The 21,836-nt window shown below is 43.5% G+C and overlaps 2 protein-coding genes across 2 annotated transcripts; both read left to right on the top strand.

Annotated features, from left to right (window-relative positions):
* The first annotated feature begins 1,809 nt into the window (after positions 1 to 1,809).
* LOC105905487 (CUB domain-containing protein 1-like) lies at positions 1,810 to 8,586 on the top strand. The gene is made up of 6 exons (XM_012833494.3): positions 1,810 to 1,840; positions 5,199 to 5,396; positions 5,771 to 6,121; positions 6,242 to 6,625; positions 6,885 to 6,972; positions 7,233 to 8,586. Exons 1-6 carry the CDS (start codon positions 1,810 to 1,812, stop codon positions 7,744 to 7,746), a joined length of 1,566 nt encoding a protein of 521 aa, XP_012688948.2. The 3' UTR covers positions 7,747 to 8,586.
* A 4,303-nt stretch (positions 8,587 to 12,889) lies between these two features.
* cdcp1a (CUB domain containing protein 1a) lies at positions 12,890 to 20,837 on the top strand. The gene is made up of 9 exons (XM_012833495.3): positions 12,890 to 13,111; positions 15,244 to 15,441; positions 15,634 to 15,990; positions 16,106 to 16,489; positions 17,861 to 18,058; positions 18,275 to 18,646; positions 19,027 to 19,383; positions 19,677 to 19,764; positions 20,016 to 20,837. Exons 1-9 carry the CDS (start codon positions 13,027 to 13,029, stop codon positions 20,521 to 20,523), a joined length of 2,547 nt encoding a protein of 848 aa, XP_012688949.2. The 5' UTR covers positions 12,890 to 13,026; the 3' UTR covers positions 20,524 to 20,837.
* Positions 20,838 to 21,836: the final 999 nt, after the last annotated feature.

Genomic DNA, 21,836 nt, shown 5'->3' with positions numbered 1-21,836 from the left:
CAGAAATGCCTCTTTTGAGTGTAAATCTTTGAATGAATGAATGTATGTTTTTTTGTTTTTACCAGCTAATAATGCTACAAGTGTGTGCGCTCCTGATTTGTTAGAAAGGAGAATATTGTATGGGTGTGATGACAATAAACTGATTAACAATGCACTTTCAAATGATTGAATACAAAATTACTACACACCTCTTGGTGCATTGTTTTCTTTTATGATTCAGCGAATGTAATGTCTATATTCTTTTTTAACTTAGTAAGGAGTTTTAGTCTAAACTAGCGAGAAAACTACCTACAAGCCATGCAAAAACCTTGCAACAGTGCAGTTGGTCCTGATAAAAGCTTGCTAGCATGCTAACTGGTGTTTGGCGATATAGTGCTGTCAAAGCTTTTCTTACATTTTTGCATGGGGTTCTGACCCAAACCACAGAACTACATAGTGCATAGCCAGGACGGCCTTTGGGAACATCAGGTGTGTTTATCTGCTTTCACATGACCATATACCCTAAAAATGAATTTGAAGATGATGCCCAAATTAGTTTCCTATAACAAAATACCTTAAGAAGTGGTACATTCCTGCATACTATTTTGATTTAAGTTCCGGGTCATTCATGAATGAGACTCTGACCTTCACTTCTTTCCTTAAGGAAAGCATTGAATTTATATGTTGCACATGAGGAAATCAGAGACAAATTCACATTCACAGAAAAAACTACAGCCTCACCTGTGGTGTCTGGAACTCACATGTTTTAATCATGTGTTTCATCTAAAGGTATTTGCCCATGTGGGAGTCCTTATATCACAACTGAAAATCTAAGGTTTCGTGTGTGAACCCCTCCTCCCTTGCCCCAAAGCTTGCTGGTCTATTCCTGCATGTTTCTTTTCCATAAGCTATCCGGAGCGTGCATCAGCTTCACAGACTCTGGGTGTAAAAAAGCTATGATGCAGGCCTTCTTTTTGTGTCTACATCTTATCATGCATCCTCATTTCACTCTGTGATGGTCCAGATTAGGGTTTCTCAATCCCGTTCAATGTTCCTGTCCTCTCTTTTTAAATTCTCAAGGCTGTTTTTCTTCTTCTCTTAATCACCACTAGATGACAGTGTGGGGGTTTGGTGAATATTTGCTGAACAAGAGAACCTTTGAGGAAAAGTTTTTGTTTACTCTAAAGGATAATAAGCTATCTTTCAAAAATATTTGTATAGCATGTGGCCTACTAAAGCAAATCTGCTAAATGGGCAAGAACAGCTGACACTAACAACTTTGGAAATAGCAATATTCACTGCAAAGTCATCTGCATATGGATTTAATCAGGTTTGACACAAATGTGTCCTTTTTTGTTTGTTTTTGATCATCTGTCCTGGTAGGACAAATGGCTGTCCTTCTATTCAGTGGTCAGGCCCAGAAGAAAAAACATGCCTGACCTTTCAGTCATTCTATCAAAACATTTTCATACATGTTAAAAAGTGAGTGATGACCAACTGACACTGCCAACACTATGGAATACTGTACTGTCAGTGCCCTCCCTCTGCATCCAGGTCACTGGGAGATGGTCACTTGGCACACTTTTACTAGTGAATTAATGCTAGCTACCCTCGTCTAGGGTGTTATGTGTCTGTGTTCATAAATAGTACTGTTGATGGTCTGGGTGCTGGTTGAGTCTGATATTAATGTAATACCACTGAGTGAGTAACTATTTATTTGAGCATTACACTGTATTTGAAGAAGGGCTGGCACAGGGCATGAAGGATCTGTCTTTTTCTATCAACGCATTTTCAAACATGTTAAAAAGTCAGTGATGACCAACTGACACTATGGAATTAAACGAGTACAAATATACTTACCGTAAGTGTAGCCATAATTAGTCTACAAACCTTTGTAAAACAAAGACTGGGCACGCAGGCAGATTTGAACACATCAGAGGATTATGTTTAGCTGACCTGTGGGCTGAGACAGATCAAAAGCCCTCTTTCTTTTCTTTACATTTGGAGCACGTCTCCCACAGGAAGTCTGAGAGCTTGCGTGTAGGCTATTGACTGTGCTACCTTCACTATGGTAGCTGAGACTACTGACAAAAAAAAACAGACACTACTGAGCGCTGGGATATGTGAGTTAACACTCAGTGTTTGAAAGTTGTTTTCTCGCCTTCCAAGATTTTGTTTCTTGTTGTTGTTGTGTGAGTGTTGTTTTCAGATAAGTTGTTCAAGAAAGTAGTGGTAGCACAGGTCGACCATAGTGCTGTACAGCACAAGTTGAGGCTTGCGTTGCACTATATCTTACAGCAAAGGGTGTGACGTGTTGAAGACCCCCTTCAGGGTGCGCCTCACTGGCCCTGTTGGCACACCTCCATGACAGCGAGGCTGAGTCAGTTAGGGTTTTTTATTTTTTATTTGAATGATTCTTTATTAAAAATAAGTCAGCATAGACACCCTTTTGTAACGTAGTCAGTGTGGGGCATATGTTTAGTCTGCAACCTTTATGACATCATAAACTGATTAAAGTTACTGACCAGAATCAAACCCGGGTCAACTGCTTATAAGGAAGCAATAATCACTGGACCACCAATACACTTGAATACCAGGGGCTGCGGACTAACCACTTTTGACACAGATTACGGAATTCTGTACCCATAATGCCAATCTTACCGCCGTACCAAAAGTCAATTGGTTCTGTTGTACCCCTTCAGGGTCGAGGTGTGTGTCAACGTTGCTGTTGTCACATTAGGAAGCAAAAGAGGAAGTACATGGGGAAAAAATGGCATCTTTATTTGGACTTTTGTTTACACTATTATTGATCTGCTATTGTGTTGAATGCCTGTCCAATCGGGTGAGGCAAAAATAAGGAAGCAAAAAAGGGAGTACATGGCATCTTTATTTGGGCTTTTGTTTACACTGTGGGAGATTTTGTCATAAAGTAATCAGAGGGGTGTCGCATATGGATTATCACTGTCATACAAAACATCACTGTCATACAACTAACACTCATACAAACTTCACAAGTTTCAGCACATTTCAGCACAGCTTCTGCAGAATTAAGTCTTCCAGATCCCACACCAGCATGACCGCATCTGACATTTGATGTCACTGCAAACTTGTTTGTGTTCACTCACAAGTTGTCTTCTGTTCTCTCCCCTGCATCGAATGTTGACCCTGGCACTGTTGTCAGTATTAACAGGACTGAGACATCAGAGTCAAGTCTTCACTGTGGACATCATGAATGGCGACTTTACCTGAAAAAGGTGTTTTCGAGTATCTTATCGCAAGACCAAATAGCCCACTATCAATAGTGTCCGACATCATGCAAAGGCCTTAAACGTTTCTTTTGAAGTTTTAAATCCTTATTTATGCTGTGTTTAACATGATGAAAGAACTTCTGCGAGTTTTCAGGGCGGCCTGCTTTATGTTTTTGTTTGGAATATTTGCATCCCCTGTCTGGAGTTTAACAGGTAAGCGATGACGCCGATATTAACTTTCATAGCGTACTGCCTAGATCTAATATATCCAAACTGCTCACATTGTCCTAGATATCTCTACAGAGGAAATGTACAGACGTTGAAATAGCCAAAATAACGTTTTCGGTTATCTGAAAGCCAGTAATGTGAAACTTTGCGGATTTCTAAGATGTCCACCCAGCATAGAAAGCCAGAGCTGTTCGTAGGCTAAATTAAATTAGCTGGTTCGTCTGTATTGATGATGATTAGATCACTCACGTGAGCCTGTCTGGCCTGTATACTGTCCTATAGACTACCCTTAAACAACAACCTATCCTCTCCCAAACACAAGTGGCCTATTATTTTGGGAAAAGACTAAATGTACACAAGCTCTTTCTAGGACACAATCTAGGCCTGTATACTAATGATACCATCATATTTCATTTTGTACATGGGAGGTTTGGCATTAGATATTTCGGAGAAGCCTTCATAGCCCATCTGTGTGGAAGACACCCATCTTAAATGCATGTGATAGCCCTAGATGGTTTCTGTTTAGCTGGTTTGGGTAGATGTTATGTTGGTTTGTTTTATTTTCTTTTAACTTTGTGCATTCACCAGCAAGTGTGTGCCTGTAAATGTCACCATGTCCATACGATCTGGACATTTGCCTCTGCATCTGAAATGTGGTTTTAATCATCCACTGGTGTGTCTCAAACCCTGCGTCAAACCACACTAATGATATGGTCCATAAACTGAGTTTTATTGTGGTTTGCACTGCGTCAGCAAACAGTGGCAGAGGTCCTGTTGTGTGTCAGGCAACAGCACAGGTGCAGAGGGCGCTCAACACCATTGGCTTCATTCACACAAAATGATATCTTCACATATCCATCTAAATCTTCTTCAAACTTTCCAAATCCTCACACATCCATTGACATGGTTCATACTGGACACCCATACATATGTCGGCACTCTCTCTCTCTCTCTCTCTCTCTCTCTCTCTCTCTCTCTCTCTCTCTCACCCACACACACACACACAGACACACACTCTCCCTCTCACACACACACACACCTTTAGTTCATTTGTTAGATACATTTAGTTAGATTACGTATTGTGTGTTTTATTTCTGATCATTTTGTGAATAAATGCTTTGATTGTATATGCTGGTCTATGCTGTTGCATGAGAATATCTTCAACCTTTACTCGCTATTTATATGGTCATTTTGGTTGTAGTTAATATTGTCATTATTAATCAGAGTTCCAAATAGATAGTGTAATATATTTCATGAGACTGATATAAGAGATTGATTTATGAGGCTGATATGTGACTGATCTTTCTTTTGACCGCTATGGTAGACCACCCTACACTTTGTGTGGCAACCCCATGTGTTCATTATTATTGATCTGCTATTGTGTTGAATGCCTGTCCAATCGGGTGAGGCAAAAATAAGGAAGCAAAAAAGGGAGTACATGGCATCTTTATTTGGGCTTTTGTTTACACTGTGGGAGATTTTGTCATAAAGTAATCACAGGGGTGTCGCATATGGATTATCACTGTCATGCAAAACATCACTGTCATAGAACTAACACTCATACAAACTTCACAAGTCTCAAGGTGAATAAGCGATTCTGCAGATGTATTAAGTCTTCCAGACCCCACACCAGTATGACCGCATCTGACACTTGATGTGACTGTAAACTTAAGCCTGCTTCTTCCAGCTGTTTGTTTGTGTTGTACCTCACTCACAAGTTGGCTTCTGTTATCTCCCCTGCAGTGGCTGTTGACCCTGGCACTGTTGTCAGTATTAACAGGACTGAGACATCAGAGTCAAAATGTACGGTGTGTGTTGGAGGGGACGACAAGAGTTTTTGCCAGCCAGGGGCAGTCCTGAGAGACGCCGGCAGTGTCTCCGTGACATTCACCTGCACAGAACCCTGGGATGTCTTCAGTGTGGAAATCATGAAGGTTATTGGTGAGTGGATTTAACATCCAGGTGTGCCGGCCGTTGTGCTCATTTGTATTCAGTGAAAAATATACTAAACCAAGCAATGAATTATTGAGAGGTTTGTGCAGAGTGTAGGCCACATGTTTCACGCTACTGTTCATCTCCACAGAAGTACTTAACTTACAGAATGAATCATTGAGAGGGTTGTGCAGCCTAAGTCTTTTCACATTAAAATATAGAGTGTGCTGAAATATTATTGACCTATTAATAAAGATAAATTGTTAAATAAAGATAAATTGTTGATCTCCACAGAAGTACTTAACTTAGTAAAAGGTGTAAGACAATAAATGCTCTCAGTAGCAACCACTTAAGCAGATACCCCCTGCCTCATTGTCTTTTAGAATGTGAAACAAAGCCCTGCAGGCATGCCGTCATGCCAATGGATTCCCTCTCTGTCTTTAACCGGACGTTCCACTGGTGTCTGAGGGCCCCTGTCAGGATGACGTTCCACGTGGATTTCAGCAAGAAGGGCCTGACACAGATTCCCCCCTCAGACACTTGTCCTAATGACCACACATACAAACTCGTCGCTGTGGAGACAACGAAGAACGTCCACCTTGGGTCGTTTTGTGCGATAGGCACAATCAACCGGGTCCAAATCCTGAATGGTGGAAAGGTGCTCCTTACGGTGCCTGGCAGGAAGAAGCTGGAGCCCCAAGCTTTTGATGTGTTTTGGGGAGAAGACATCAAATGTGAGCGAGAGGGTGAAAAATAAACTTCCCTAATGTGTTCATGACATGTTAGATCTTTAAGGCCCTTAATTGCTGTTTATTATGCATTCTCTGGTTTATAAATGTCTCTGTGTGTTCCAGCACTCGCCGTTGTCAGTGTAGACCTGCCGAAGGGGCAGTCAACGCAGGAGTTCTTCTCCCCAAACTATCCGTCGAGTTTCCCAGACGACGACCTCATGACGTGGAATTTTAGCGTGCCCCATAACCACGAAACCAAGGTGAAGTTTCTGCGCCACTCGGAGCCGCGGTGTTGGAATAATGAGCCCGCCGTGGAGTACGAGTACCAGCACAAGGAAGGTGTCAACACGATGGTGAAGAGGCTGTCGGACACACAGCCAACGGTGAATGAGGGTCCCTTCAAGCTCTCGCTGCGGAACTGCGAGATGGACGTGGTAAACACGCGGGCGGAAGCGCTAGGTCTGTCGCTGCACTTCAGTGTCTCCTCCATCAGGAGGGGCAGCAAAGGTACGTTACCTCTCTCTTCCTCAGGCCTTCCTATCCTCAAGTGCTGTTGCACTGTCAGGGTTGGGGAGTAACTAGTAACATGGCACATAGTTACGTAATTAGATTACAAAATAAATGTTTACATCTGTTACAGTTACTGAGAATAATATATGTAATTAAATTACAGTAACTAATCAAAATGTTGTTGATTACAAATGTGTTATATTCGAATATATTATTTTGTCTCTGAAGTGGCCTGTGTTTGATGTGTGCTCCACAGGAATCAACCTTCCCGTCATCCCGAGTGTGATGGGAGCTCTGCTCCTGGGGATGTTCATCGCTTTAGTGGCAGTCTATGTTGTGATCAGGTGAGGACCTCTACTGCATATAAATGAGCTTTGCACACATTAGGAAAACATTTTACATAACTGCAGCACTGCTTGTGGTTGTAAGTTATATCGTATGGATATCTATGGATCTGTCATACATAGTCATACTAGCAATTTATCCGTAAATAATGCCTTTCCTTCGCACTTACGGTTAGATGCTAAGTGTATTTCATTGTGACCGTGAAGTTGTATTTAATCGCATCAAACTGAATAAAATGTTCATGTTGAATGCTGAGCAGGAAGAAGAAGAAGCAGATGGCCCACCAGGTGTCCATCTACAACCCCAACGGCCACAGCTTCCTGCCAGGTCTTGATGGGATGCCCAAAACCATTGAGGATGACGACTCGCACATCTACGACTCCATCGATGACACACTGGTGTACAGCCACCTTCTATGTGATGAACTGGAGATGGACCAGTGGGAGGCACCTGCCGTGGATACCCACCAGCCCTTCAATGGGCCCACCGAAACCAACCCCCTCAAAGACACCGACCCCCTTAAGGAGCCCAGCGGGGAGGGGGAGGGGAAGGGGGAGGGGGAGGTGGGAGAGTACAGGCCATCCACACCCCCCACTGAGTCCGCACCGCCAGCTTCCGAAACAGACGCCTCTCTGGTGGACACAAACTCTCCCACAGATCTGAGACTGGTGGAGAATGACCTTTACTCGGTGGGCAGAGATGGGGAGCGCTCTCCTACACCCCTCACTCCATGCTCAGAGGCCCTGCAGGCCCCACTGTTTAGAAGAAGCTGACTGGGGGACTGAGAGCGAGACTGAGAGTGTGGGGATGAAACAGGGCCTCTGCTCTCTCTTCGCTGGGTTAATGTCACAGCGTGTTGTGTGCGCAGGAAACTTGAGAGGGCGAGCGCGCATGTCTGGGCCTGACAGCTGAGGACTTGACCTCTTTGTGAGATTCGACAAGTCACCGAGATTTTTTGTTTAATTGTTTGGCCTGGGGAGTCTTCTAGGTTTTCTAGCTTGATAAAAAAATGGACTGAATCTAGGAGTTAAGCCATATATTTGTAAAGCCATTCATTTTAAACCACCTCAAAAGCTCTGGTAAAATTACTACACACCTCTTGGTGCACTGTTTTCTTGTATGATTCATCGAATGTGAATGAAGTTTTAGTCTAAACTAGCGAGAAAGCTACCTACAAGCCATGCAAAAACCTTGCAACAGTGCAGTTGGTCCTGATAAAAGCTTGCTAGCATGCTAACTGGTGTTTGGCGATATAGTGCTGTCAAAGCGTTTCTTACATTTTTGCATGGGGTTCTGACCCAAACCACAGAACTACATAGTGCATAGCCAGGACGGCCTTTGGGAACATCAGGTGTGTTTATCTGTCCTTCACATGACCATATACCCTCAAAATGAATTTGAAGATGATGCCCAAATTAGTTTGCTATAACAAAATACCTCAAGAAGTGGTAAATTCCTGCATGCTATTTTGATTTATGTTCCGGGTCATTCATGAATTAGACTCTGACCTTCACTTCTTTCCTTAAGGAAAGCATTGAATTCATAGGTAGCACATGAGGAAATCAGAGACAAATTCACATTCACAGAAAAAACTGCAGCCTCACCTGTGGTGTCTGGAACACACATGTCAGAGAGTCACATTGTTTTTATCATGTGTTTCATCAGAGGGTATTTGCCCATGTGGAATTCCTTATATCACAACTGAATATCTGAGGTTTCGTGTGTGAACCCCTCCTCCCTTGTCACAAAGCTTGCTGGTCTATTCCTGCATGTTTCTTTCCCATAAGGTATCTGAAGCGTCCATCAGCTTCACAGACTCTGGGTGCAGAAAGGCCAGGATGCAGGCCTTCTTTTAGTGTTTACGTCTTAACATGCATCTGTGGGATATTTTTTTATGTTTAGATGAACATGGATTAACTCATCAGTATGAAAGTCTGACTTTAGGAAAGGCAGACTAGGCGGGAAGCAGTAACCTAGCCATAGACATGATTTACTGATGTTAAAGTCAGCACTAAAGTCACGACACAGGCACATTCCAAGAAACCCCCTGTGAGGAGGGGATCTCAGGGAGCCTCAGGGGATCCAGACACGACACACACACACACACATAGGGGGTCTCAAGGGAGTTAGAGAAGAGGGAATAGTTAATTATGATTGGTTTTGGCAAACAGCCAGATAGAACACACCCCACAATTTACAGGCCTTAAAACGGCATGCAGAACGTTCATACAATGAGATCGAGCTAATCCATGGACCACCTCCTTATTGTAGCTTATTGATTACAATAAACCTCCAGATTTCTACATCCAGTCTCCAGTCTTCTGATTGAAAGAAAAGGTGTAGTGAGATCCCATTCTCGCCACAACACATCCTCATTTCACTCTGTGATGGTCCAGATTAGGGTTTCTCAATCCCGTTCAATGTTCCTGTCCTCTCATTTAAAATTCTCAAGGCTGTTTTATTTCTTCTCTTAATCACCACTAGATGGGAGTGTGGGGGTATGGTGAATATTTGCTGAACAAGGGAACCTTTGAGGAAAAGTTTTTGTTTACTCTAAAGGATAATTAGCTATCTTTCAAAAATATTTGTATAGCATGTAGGCCTACTAAAGCAAATTTGCTAAATGGGCAAGAACAGCTGACATTAACAATTTTGGAAATAGCTATATTCACTGCAAAGTCATCTGCATGTGGATTAAATCAGGTTTGACACAAATGTGTCCTTTTTTGTTTGTTTTTGTCCTGGTAGGACAAATGGCTGTCATTCTATTCAATGGAAAAAAAACATGCATGATCTTTCAGTCATTCATGTTAAAAGTCAGTGATGAACAACTGACACTGCCAACACTATGGAATTAAATGAGTACAAATATACTTAAGTGTAGCTATAATTAGTCTACAAACCTTTGTAAAACAAAGACTGGGCACGCAGGCAGATTTGAACACATTATAGGATTATGCTTAGCTGACCTTAGCTGATCTTTCTTTTCTTTACATTTGGAGCACGTCTCCCACAAGGAAGTCTGAGAGCTTGCGTGTAGGCTATTGACTGTGCTACCTCCACTATGGTAGCTGAGACTACTGACAAAAAAACAGACACTACTGAGCGCTGGGAAATGTGAGGTAACATGTCCTGAATTTATATGGGATTTACGTCAAGGGTGCAGTCATTTCCTGTGATGGAGCATTCAACTCTGGTTCAGACAATACAAGATTTAACCTTGGAACTCAGTGTTTGAAAGTTGTTTTCTCGCCTTCCAAGATTTAGTTTGTTGTAGTTGTTGTGTGAGTGTTGTTTTCAGATAAGTTGTTCAAGAAAGTAGTGGTAGCTCATGTCGACCATAGTGCTGTACAGCACAAGTTGAGGCTTGCGTTGCACTATATCTTACAGCAAAGGGTGTGACGTGTTGAAGACCCCCTTCAGGGTGCGCCTCACTGGCCCCGATGGCGCCCTGTTGGCACACCTCCATGACGAGGCTGAGTCAGTAGACTTTTTTTCATTTTATTTGAATGATTCTTTATTAAAAATAGACAATAGTCAGCAAAGACACCCCTTTTTAATAATAATAATAAGAAGAAGAATCTCAGAGTGCCAACATATTAGAAACTAACAATAATAATACAATAAAATAAAAATTAGTTAACATAAGCATAATAGAAAACTTAGTGGCAGTGATTTAACACAAGGCCAGAAATGCCTTCCTGAATCAAAATGTTTTTAGTCCAGCTTTAAAGGAGTCCAGCGTCTGCGTTGCCCTTAGGTGGTCAGGGAGGCTGTTCCATAAGCGTGGTGCTGCCGAGCAAAAGGCCCGGTCGCCCATGGTGCGGAGCTTGGTTTTGGGGACGCGGAGGAGCGAGCTGTTTGAAGACCTGAGGGTGCAGGTGGAGGTTTGGGGAGTAATTCATTCTTGCAGGTAGGGAGGTGCATGCCCATTTATGCATGTATGGGTGAGTATAAGGACTTTGTAGTCAATCCGGAAAGAGACAGGGAGCCAGTGTAATGAGTGTAATATTGGTGTTATGTGCTCATATTTCCGGACCTTCATCAGGATCCTGGCAGCGCTGTTTTGGATGTATTGCAGCTTCTGGATGTTCTTGCCAGTGATCCCATAGAAAAGTGAATTACAATAGTCCAGTCTTGAGGAGAAAAAGACGTGGACAAGCTTCTCTGCATCTGATAGGGTTAAAGTGGGGCGGAGTTTGGAGATGTTGCTTAGATGATAAAAGGAGGTTTTGCACAGGTGTTTTATATGGTCATTAAAGGTCAGGTGAAGGTCAAACCTAACTCCGAGATTAGTGATTGTGGAGGAGAGGGGGATGACCTAGCTGTCGAAGGTGAGATGCAGCAGTCAGGTCCAGGAGGATGAGGAGTGAGGGTCTTCCTGCATCGGCTGTCATCAGTAGGTCATTCGTCACCCTGAGCAAAGCTGTTTCAGTGCTGTGGGCTGAACGAAATCCTGATTGAAATTTTTCAAACAAGTTGTTGTGTTTGAGGTGGTCCTGAAGTTGAGAAGCAAATACCTTCTCTAACACCTTGGACAGGAAGGCAAGGTTTAAGATAGGCCTGTAGTTGGCTAGAACCTCCGGGTCCAGGGTGGGCTTCTTGAGAAGGGGACGGATGACAACAACCTTGAGAGCAGGTGGGACATAGCCAGACTGAAGGGAAAGGTTAACAACTTTGGTGATGAAAGGACTGAGAGTGGGGATGTGTGACTTGAGCAGAGCAGTGGGAATGGGGTCCAGGGTACAGGTACAGGATTTCATTTTTCTGAGGATTTCCTCAACATGGCTCTCCCGAACCTCAGCGAGATGTAGAGGAGACAGCACACTCGCAGATAAGGTGTTGGTGTCAGAGGGAAGCAGAGATGGAGAGCTGGACATCAGAGAGCGAATGTTGTTGACCTTGGATCTGAAAAAGTCAAAGTCAGAGCTCCACTAATTCATCCACTGATGCAGAGGCTGGGCAGGTGATGAGCTGGAGATCCATGGTCATGGTGGCTGAGTCAATGCTTTTCCAGTTCCGGAAAGACATTTGACGCTGAGGTCTAATAGTAGGCAGCATAAAAGTCAAGGCCATTGAGACCCCCTTGTGGTCGGACACACCGATATCATACACCTGTAGGTTACTCATGGGAGCAGAGTCAGTGATAACCAGGTCCAGAGTGTGCCCCTTGGTGTGAGTAGGAACCTCAACATGCTGCTGCAGGCCAAGACACTCAAGCATACTGACTGGAGGGGTTGTCAACATGGATATTTAAATCACCAACAATGACTGTTAGTGGACATAGTGCAGAGTGAGGTAAGCATATTACTTATCTCAGGTAGAAAAGATGGGTTAGGTTTTGGAGGACGGTATATTAGAAGCACTGTCATGGAGTATGGAGGTTTGCATTTGAAGGCCAGGCATTCCATAGACGAAAATTCAGGCATTGACAGAGGAGACAGTTTTATTTCAGCCCGGTGTATGATGACTAGTCCACCACCACGACCAGAGCTGCAGGCTTTCTCCATGTAGTCATATCCAGGGGGGCATGCTTCATTAAGCACAGAGTATCCCCCTGGTTTATGCCAGGTTTCTATTAGGCACATGAAGTCAAGCCCTTTGTCAAGAATATGGTCGTATATGAGGAGGAATTTATTAGTGAGGGATTGTGTGTTTAGCAGCTCCATGGTGGTAGGAGACAGAGCTGAGGGTGAAACTTAGTCAGTGTAACTTAGTCAGTGTGGGGCGTGTGTTTTGTCTGCAACTTTATGACTTGATGACGTTATGACATCATAAACTGATTAAAGTTACTGACCAGAATCAAACCTTAGTTCATGGTCGAGGTGTGTGTGAACGTTGCTGTTGACATGACGTCACACGCACGAGACCGGCCCATCTTACACTGGCAAGAGGGAGTGGCGACTTTACCTGAAAAAGGTGTTTTCAACCAGGAAGCCAAGTATCTTATCGCTCGAGCAAATAGCCCACTATCAATAGTGTCCAACATCATGGAAAGGCCTTAAACGTTTCTTTTGAAGTTTTGAATCCTTATTTATTCTGTGTTTAACACGATGAAAGAACTTCCGCGAGTTTTAAGGGCAGCCTACTTTATGTTTTTGTTTGGAATATTTGCATCCCCTGTCTGGAGTTTAACAGGTAAGCGATATTAACTTTCATAGCGTACTGCCTAGATACAATATATCCAAACTGCTCACATTGTCCTAGATATCTCTACAGAGGAAATGTACAGACGTTAAAATAGCCAAAATAATGTTTCGGTTATCTGAAAGCCAGTAATGTGAAACTATGCCGATTTCTAAGATGTCCACCCAGCATAAACAACCAGAGCTGTTCGTAGGCTAAATTAAATTAGCTGGTTCGTCTGTATTGACGATGATTAGATCACTCACGTTAGCATGTGTCTGGCCTGTATACTGTCCTAGAGTACCCTTAAACAACAACCTATCCTCTCCCAAACACAAGTGGCCTATTATTTTGGGAAAAGACTAAATGTACACAGGCTCTTTCTAGGACACAGTGTAGGCTTGTATATTAATGATACCATCATATTTCATTTTGTAAGTGGGAGGTTTGGCATTAGATATTTTGGAGGCCTTCATAGCCTATCTGTGTGGAAGACACCCATCTTACATGTGATAGGCCTAGATGGTTTCTGTTTAGCTGGTTTGGTTAGATATGTTTTGTTTGTTTGTTTTACTTTTTTTTTTACTTTGTGCATTCACCAGCAAGTGTGTGCCTGGTGTGTCTCAAACCCTGCGTCAAACCACACTAATGATATGGTCCATAAACTGAGTTTTATTGTGGTTTGCACTGCGTCAGCAAACAGTGGCAGAGGTCCTGTTGTGTGTCAGGCAACAGCACAGGTGCAGAGGGCGCTCAACACCATTGGCTTCATTCACACAAAAGGATATCTTCACATATCCACCAAAATCTTCTTCAAACTTTCCAAATCCTCACACATCCATTGACATGGTTCATACTGGACACCCATACATATGTCGGCACTCTCTGTCTCTCTCACACACACACACACACACACACACACACACACACACACACACACACACATACACACACTCTCCCTCTCACACACCCCTTTAGTTCATTAGTTAGATACATTTAGTTAGATTACATATTGTGTGTTTTATTTCTGATAATTTTGTGAATAAATGCTTTGATTGTATATACCAGGGGTTTTCAACCAGGGGTCCGTGACGGCATTGCAGGGGGTCCGCGACATGACCCTATGTTGGTCAGTTCACCATTGACTTTTTTTATTTTTATAAAATACCTGGGCCCTTCGACATATTTATGTCTGAATAGCCAAGTCGCATTGCCCAAAATACTGATGTAGACCCATATTCAGCGAAGAAATTACACTGACAAGTATTATAGGCAGAATATGTTTGCGGGGGGAGGGGCGTGGTGGCGGCGGTTACAAACATGAAAAAGAAGGGTAGGGGACTGTAAAATGTTTTTTTATGAATCACTGGCACATCAGTGGGCCGCGGATTACTTTCTGGTCAGAATGGTGGTCCCTGGGACAAAACCAGTTGAAAACCCCTGGTATATGCTGTTGCATGAGAATGAATGCTGCTGACCTCTTCTATTCAGAACTCCTAAGATCTTCAACCTTTACTCGCTATTTATATGGTCATTTTGGTTGTAGTTAATAATGTCATTATTAATCAGAGTTCCAAATAGATAGTGTAATATATTTTATGAGACTGATATAAGAGATTGATTTATGAGGCTGATATGTGACTGATCTTTCTTTTGACCGCTATGGTAGACCACCCTACACTTTGTGTGGCAACCCCATGTGTTCATTATTATTGATCTGCTATTGTGTTGAATGCCTGTCCAATCGGGTGAGGCAAAAATAAGGAAGCAAAAAAAGGAAGTACATGGGAAAAAAATGGCATCTTTATTTGGGCTGTTATTTACACTGTGTTGGAGGCTTTGTCATAAAGTAATCACAGGGGTGTCGTATATGGATTATCACTTTCCTTTATCATATATTTTTGTCATACAAAACATCACTGTCATACAACTAACAACTAACACTCATACAAACTTCACAAGTCTCAGCCCATTTCAGCTTGTATGGGTGAATAAGCGCTTCTGCAGATTTAAGTCTTCCAGATCCCGCACCAGCATGACCGCATCTGACACTTGATGTGACTGTTAACTTAAGCCTGCTTTTTCCAGCTGTTTGTTTGTGTTGTTCCTCACTCACAAGTGGTTTACTGTTCTCTCCCCTGCAGTGACTGTTGACCCTGGCACTGTGGTCAGTATTAACAGGACTGATACATCGGAATCAAAATGTACGGTGTGTGTTGGAGGGGATGACAAGAGTTTTTGCCAGTCAGGGGCAGTCCTGAGAGACGCCGGCAGTGTCTCCGTGACATTCACCTGCACAGAACCCTGGGATGTCTTCATTGTGGAGATCATGAAGGTTATTGGTGAGTGGATTTAGCCAAAAGATGTATTGTCCTCATTTGTATTCAGTGAAAACTATATTAAACCAAGCAATGAATTATTGAGAGGGTTGTGCAGCCTAAGCCTTTTTGCAGTAAAATGTAGAGTGTGCTGACATATTATTGACCTATTAAGCGACCACTTAAGCAGATACCCCCTGCCTCATTGTCTTTTAGAATGTAAGACAAAGCCCTGCAGGCATGCCGTCATGCCAGTGGATTCCCAGCCTCTCTCTGTCTTTAACCGGACGTTCCACTGGTGTCTGAGGGCCCCTGTCAGGATGACGTTCCACGTGGATTTCAGCAAGAAGGGCCTGACACAGATTCCCCCCTCAGACACTTGTCCCGACGAGCACACATACAACCTCGTCGCTCTGGAGACGACTAAGAACGTCCACCTTGGGTCGTTTTGTGCGATAGGCACCATCACCGGGGTCCAAATCCTGAATGGTGGAAAGGTGGTCCTTACGGTGGCTGGCAAGAAGAAGCTGGAGCCCCAAGCTTTCGATGTGTTTTGGGGAGAAGACATCAAATGTGAGTGAAAGGGTGAAAAATAAACGTCCCTAATGTGTTCATGTTAGATCTTTAAGGCCCTTAAGTGCTGTTTATTATGCATTCTCTGGTTTATAAATGTCTCTGTGTGTTCCAGCACTCGCCGTTGTTAGTGTAGACCTGCCGAAGGGGCAGTCAACGCAGGAGTTCTTCTCCCCAAACTATCCGTTGAGTTTCCCAGACGACGACCTTATGACGTGGGATTTTGGCGTGCCCCGTTTCCACGAAACCAAGGTGAAGATCCTGCGCCACATGGAGCCGCGGTGTCGGAAGAAGGAGCCCGGCGTGGAGTACGAGTTCGAGCACAAGCAAGAGCTCATCAAGGTGGTGAAGAGGCTGTCGGACAACAAGCCAACGGAGCTGGAGGTTCCCTTCAAGCTCTCACTGCGGAACTGTGAGATGGACCAGGTGCGCACGCGGGCGGAAGCGCTAGGCCTGTCGCTGCACTTCAGTGTCTCCTCCATCAGGAGCGGCAGCGAATGTACGTTACCTCTCTCTTCCTCCGGTCTTCCTTTCCTCAAATGCTGTTGCACTGTCAGGGTTGGGGAGTAACTAGTAACATGGCACATAGTTACGTAATTAGATTACAAAATAAATGTTTACATCTGTTACAGTTACTGAGAATAATATATGTAATTAAATTACAGTAACTAATTAAAATGTTGTTGGTTACAAATGTGTTATATTCGAATATATTATATGCTATATGAATATAACATTCATTCTGTTGCTTTGCATCTTGTCTCCATTCATTTGGCAGTGTGCATTCTGAGGGATGTTTTTGATTGGTTCTCTTTTTTGTATTTGAACTGCCTCTCGTCTGCCAATCAAAAAGTATTGTAGTAATTCAAATTTAATTAAGTTGCATTATTTTGATGAAGTAATACAAATAGATATATTACTTACTGGGCACTCTTTACCATCTCGCAGGAAGACTTTCAAGAACTGTTTGTAGCCTTTTAAGAACATTGTGGTTAAAGAAAGCGGTCACAATTAATTTGGTTGTTCCCCTATAGACTGTTGAAACTCTGTTAACTACAATTTATGGTTAAGGTTAGGGTTAAGGATTGGGTTTTGTGAAGGTGAATTACAACAGGTCATTGCAACACAGATGTTTCTGCTCCGAAACTCTTGAATGGATTAAATGTAAAGGTATGTGGTAACACGGCTGACTATGTGTCTACCCCAGTGTATCCCATCCTATACCATGACTATGACTCAAAACCCAGGACATGAATGTGAAAGAAATTCATTGGAAAGTGGGGATGAGGAAATTAGTCAGATCTGATGTCGTAATACTGGAAGTCCCTGCTGTCTCTGACTGGTGTCGGGATTCCTGTCGTACCTGTCATACGTGATGCCTACTATGTGGAAGACACCGAGGAGGACTGAGATTTCATGTTGGACATTATCAGACACCATTGTCTTTGACAACTTGATTTGGGGGGGGGTCTGGGGCGGGTACTTTATTAAAACTCTCGTGTTCTGATCTAATGTAGTCTAATCTAATCTAATCTCTATCAAGTCTCAGTGGCTAAAAGAAGTGTTTGGGCTTTGCTTATTCTCTTTTACCAGCTAAAAACATATTTGCAAAATTTTCAAATATGAAACTCAAGATAATTCGGGTTGTCGGGTTGTCACATCTACTGAAATGGAATGTGATCCCATTCTTAACTCCCAGGAAGTGAACTATTGATTCACCCTATGATTGACTGTTTCAACACTGAAGAGTCACAAATTCTTTGCCTTTCACAGACTACTCTATCAGACCTGACCACTGTTAAGAAACATACAATATGTTTGATTTCTGTTTGAATTATGTCATCTTGTCTTGTGTGTTTGTGTTCTCCAGTGTTGTGCGAAGTGGACCTTTCTGAGGAGAACAGTCTGTCTCTGCATATTGCGAAAAAGGCGACAGGTTCCACCTGCATACTGAAACTAGACGGTGTCTCTCAGGAGAGTGTCATTGTACCCCCTGGAAAGAAGTCTACCCTGTCCTTCAAGGACTGCCCAGAGGAAGACCTGCTGTTGACCGTAAACAAAACTATAGGTAGCTTTGTACTGAAGAATACTAGTAATAATGACAGTCATGTAAAAAAAGAAAAAAAACATTTCTGACATGCTGATAATCAGTTTTTTTCCCCCCAAGGGAATTCTTCTTTATTTTAACTTTGTATAAAGTGCCTGAAGATAATGCACATGAATGCAATATAGATTAACGTGAACAGAATAGATTTGAAAGCCTGTCATTTCTCTGTGTTGGCAGGCTGTCAGGATCTGCAGGACTGCCCTCCTCTTCCGGTTCCTCTGACGGTTCCAGTCCTTGAGAGATGTCTGCCAGAGTCTCTGAAGACGGTCCACTGGAACATCCAAGCCCCAGACCACGGCACAGTGGAGCTGCAGGCCTACACTGGCAAGCTGCGTCAGTCTCTGCCCGGCCAAGAGTGCAACGGCAGTGTCAATTTCAGCGTCGCCGAGAGCGACGGCACGGCCATCGGACGGTTCTGCCCCACGGGCTTCATCTCCAAGCTGCAGGTCCGTGGCAACGTGACTGTTAGCGCCTCTCCCAGGAATGACGAGTTCCTGAGTCAGACCTTCCAGACATTCTTCAAGGCCTCCTTCACCAAAGAGATCAAAGGTAGACCGTCTGACTACCACTGTGCATTTGTGCATTTTTGTAAATACGTTTAGTACAATGTTTTAGTAGACCACATTGTATCAGTATATGCGCTTATTTCTAATCCATGATTGGTATTGTTAACATGTTGCCCTATATGTTGAGTCATAGGAATATAGACAGAAAATGTAAGTAGTATTTTTAATGTTTGTGCATTAACTATTCATCATGGTGTTGATTGAATTTTACGTAATGGCTTAAGCAATACAATAGTATATGTCTTTACATGCTGTGTTTCACTAGGGGTGTATTACTGTCTTCTCATTACACTTCTTAGCCAATCAGATCGCTCAATGGCACTAACGTTGAGCGTCACCTGTGACATCTCTTCTTGTACACAGAGACCTACATATTCCACATCACTCCTGAGAAAGACAAGAAAAACCTTCTGGCGTCTCCCGGCTGGCCGGCTGGGATGAAGGCCTCCTCCACGGCCTCCTGGATCACCAACTTCGCTCCCAGGCTGGACGCCCACCTGACCTTCACCATGGTCACCCAGCCCAAGTGCAGCGCCCGCCACACGGGCATCCAGGTGCAGACGCTGGGCTCCCAGGAGGAGATGTACAGCCGCAGGGAGGACGAGGAGGGCGACAGCGAGATAGTCATCCCGGAGAGCTTCTACCTCAACGTGTCCAACTGTCTGCCTGAGAAGGGGTCCTTCAGCGTGATGGGGGAGATCACTCTGATGAAACCAAGAAGTACGAGAAAGGGGCTGTGCTTGCTTTTCCACTCCTTGCGTGTTATTGTTGGCGATGATTGATTATACAAGGATGTTTATATTATTATTTGAATTAGTGCTGTTATGTTGTTACTTGTTGTTATTGTTAGTATTGTTTTCATTGTTATTATTTACTTACTTACTTGATATTGAGATTTACTATCAAATAATTCAACAATCTCTGTTTGTTTATTTCCTCACATGTTGACAGAAGTGGAAATGGCAGTAAAGTCCTGTCTCTAATGTGGCCTGTGTTTGATGTGTGCTCCACAGGAATCATCCTTCCCGTCATCCTGGGTGTGGTGGGAACTCTGCTCCTGGGGATGTTCATCGCTTTAGTGGCAGTCTGTGTTGTGATCAGGTGAGGACCTCTACTGCATATAAATGAGCTTTGCACACATTTAGAAAAATTGTTTCCATAACTGCAGCACGGCTTGTGGTTGTAAGTTATATCGTATGGATCTGTCATACATATTCATACTTGCAATGTATCCGTAAATAATGCCTTTCCATTACACTTACGGTAAGATGCTAAGTGTATTTCATTGTGACCGTGAAGTTGTATTTAAGCGCATCTAACCTCATGAAATGCTCACGTTGAATGCTGAGCAGGAAGAAGAAGAAGCAGATGGCCCACGAGGTGGCCATCTACAACCCCAACGGCCACAGCTTCCTTCCAGGCCTCCACGGGATGCCCAAAACCATTGAGGACGACGACGCGCACATCTACGACTACATCGAGGACACACTGGTGTACGGCCACCTTCTACGCGATGAACTGGAGATGGACCAGTATGGGGCACCTGCCGTGGACACCTACCAGCCTTTCAATGGGCCTACAGAGACCACACCCCTCAAAGACACCGACCCCCTCAAGGAGCCCAGCGGGGAAGGGGAGATGGAGATGGAGGTGGGAGAGTACAGGCTGTTCATACCCCCCACTGAGTCTGCACCGCCAGCTTCCGAAACGGACGCCTCTCAGGAGGACACAAACTCTCCCACAGATCTGAGACTGGTGGAGAATGACCTTTACTCGGTGGGCAGAGATGAGGAGAGCTCTCCTACACCCCTTACTCCGTGCCCAGAGGCCCTGCAGGCCCCAGTGTTTAGAAGAAGCTGAATGGGGGACTGAGAGCGAGACTGAGAGTGTGGGTATGAAACAGGGCCTTTGCTCTCTGTTCGCGGGGTTAACGTCACAGCGCGTTGAGTCACGTTGGAAACTGCATGTGCGCAGGAAACTTGAGAGGGCGAGCGCGCATGTCTGGGCCTGACACCTGAGGACTCAACCCTCTTTGTGAGTTTCGACAAGTCACGGACATTTTTTTGTCCTAGGGAGTTTTCTAGGTTTTTTTTAGCTTGATCAAATGGACTGAATCAAGGAGTTAAGCCATATATTTGTAAAGCCATGAATTTTAAACCACCTCAAAAGCTCTGGTAATGTGCCTGTATGTTTGAGGCTAACTGAAATAAGCCAGACAGATAGGCTACACTTACACATAACGAAGAAGTTCCTTTTTTAGTATAAATGTGATTGATGTTCATTTTCAATGTGTGTGACAATTATGTGAAACTATTCTGTATGTGTTATGCATGTAATTTAGGTTAAGTTTTAGTGTATAGGACGTTTGTGACTTTTTGATTGTGCAATGTGCCAAAAAATCCTGTTTTGGGGTTAACGTCAACATCTCCAGGATTAATTCATTTTTATTACCTCTCTACAACAGACTGCAGGTCAAACCAGAGAGCCCACACTAGTTCAGCTTTTCCAAATTCATTTAATATTATGACTACCATGAATGGGAGCTTTAGTCATAGCATAAGGCTACATTCTGACTCCTGACTCAATAGAGTCCTTGAATGCTGTTTGAATTTGTTAGTCATCTGTTTCCCCAAAGGGGCACTGAGCACAAACCGATGCATGCATACCCGCACGCACACACTTGCACACACACACACACACACACACACACGCGCACACACTCAGCTCAGCTCTGTCATACTCACTCAGCTCTCAAAGTGGTGTGTTATTTCAACCACCTCAAGGAACTTCTCCACCCCAAAGATTAGAATCTGTTGCTTGTATTGTTCATATCAGTAGAACATTTTCACTTCAGGATAAGCAAGGAAAAGAGTTAATCATTTTGAACTGTTACACACTCCATTAAGGAAGATAGGCCTCTGCTTACTGTTACATTAGTTCTGCAGGACGTGATGGGGGAGAGAGAGACGCATTCTCCAGAAATGAGGTCAGATTTTGAACAGCAGCTGGATTGTGCCATATCAGATTATGTGCAACCCAGTTCAAGCCTGATGTTGCGTAACTGTGTGTGGAGCAAGTTCAGTTATGGATGGGCAGAGTTAGAGAATTTCATTCTGCTGGAAAGCAAGTTCACTTTTTTGTATGCACAATAAAATGATCTGGAACATTGTGTT

The sequence above is a fragment of the Clupea harengus genome, chromosome 11, assembly GCF_900700415.2.
Source record: "Clupea harengus chromosome 11, Ch_v2.0.2, whole genome shotgun sequence".
In the NCBI taxonomy this organism is placed as follows: domain Eukaryota; kingdom Metazoa; phylum Chordata; class Actinopteri; order Clupeiformes; family Clupeidae; genus Clupea; species Clupea harengus.
The sequence above is the reverse complement of the archived record's forward strand: the minus strand, read 5'-3'. Positions and strand labels throughout refer to the sequence as shown.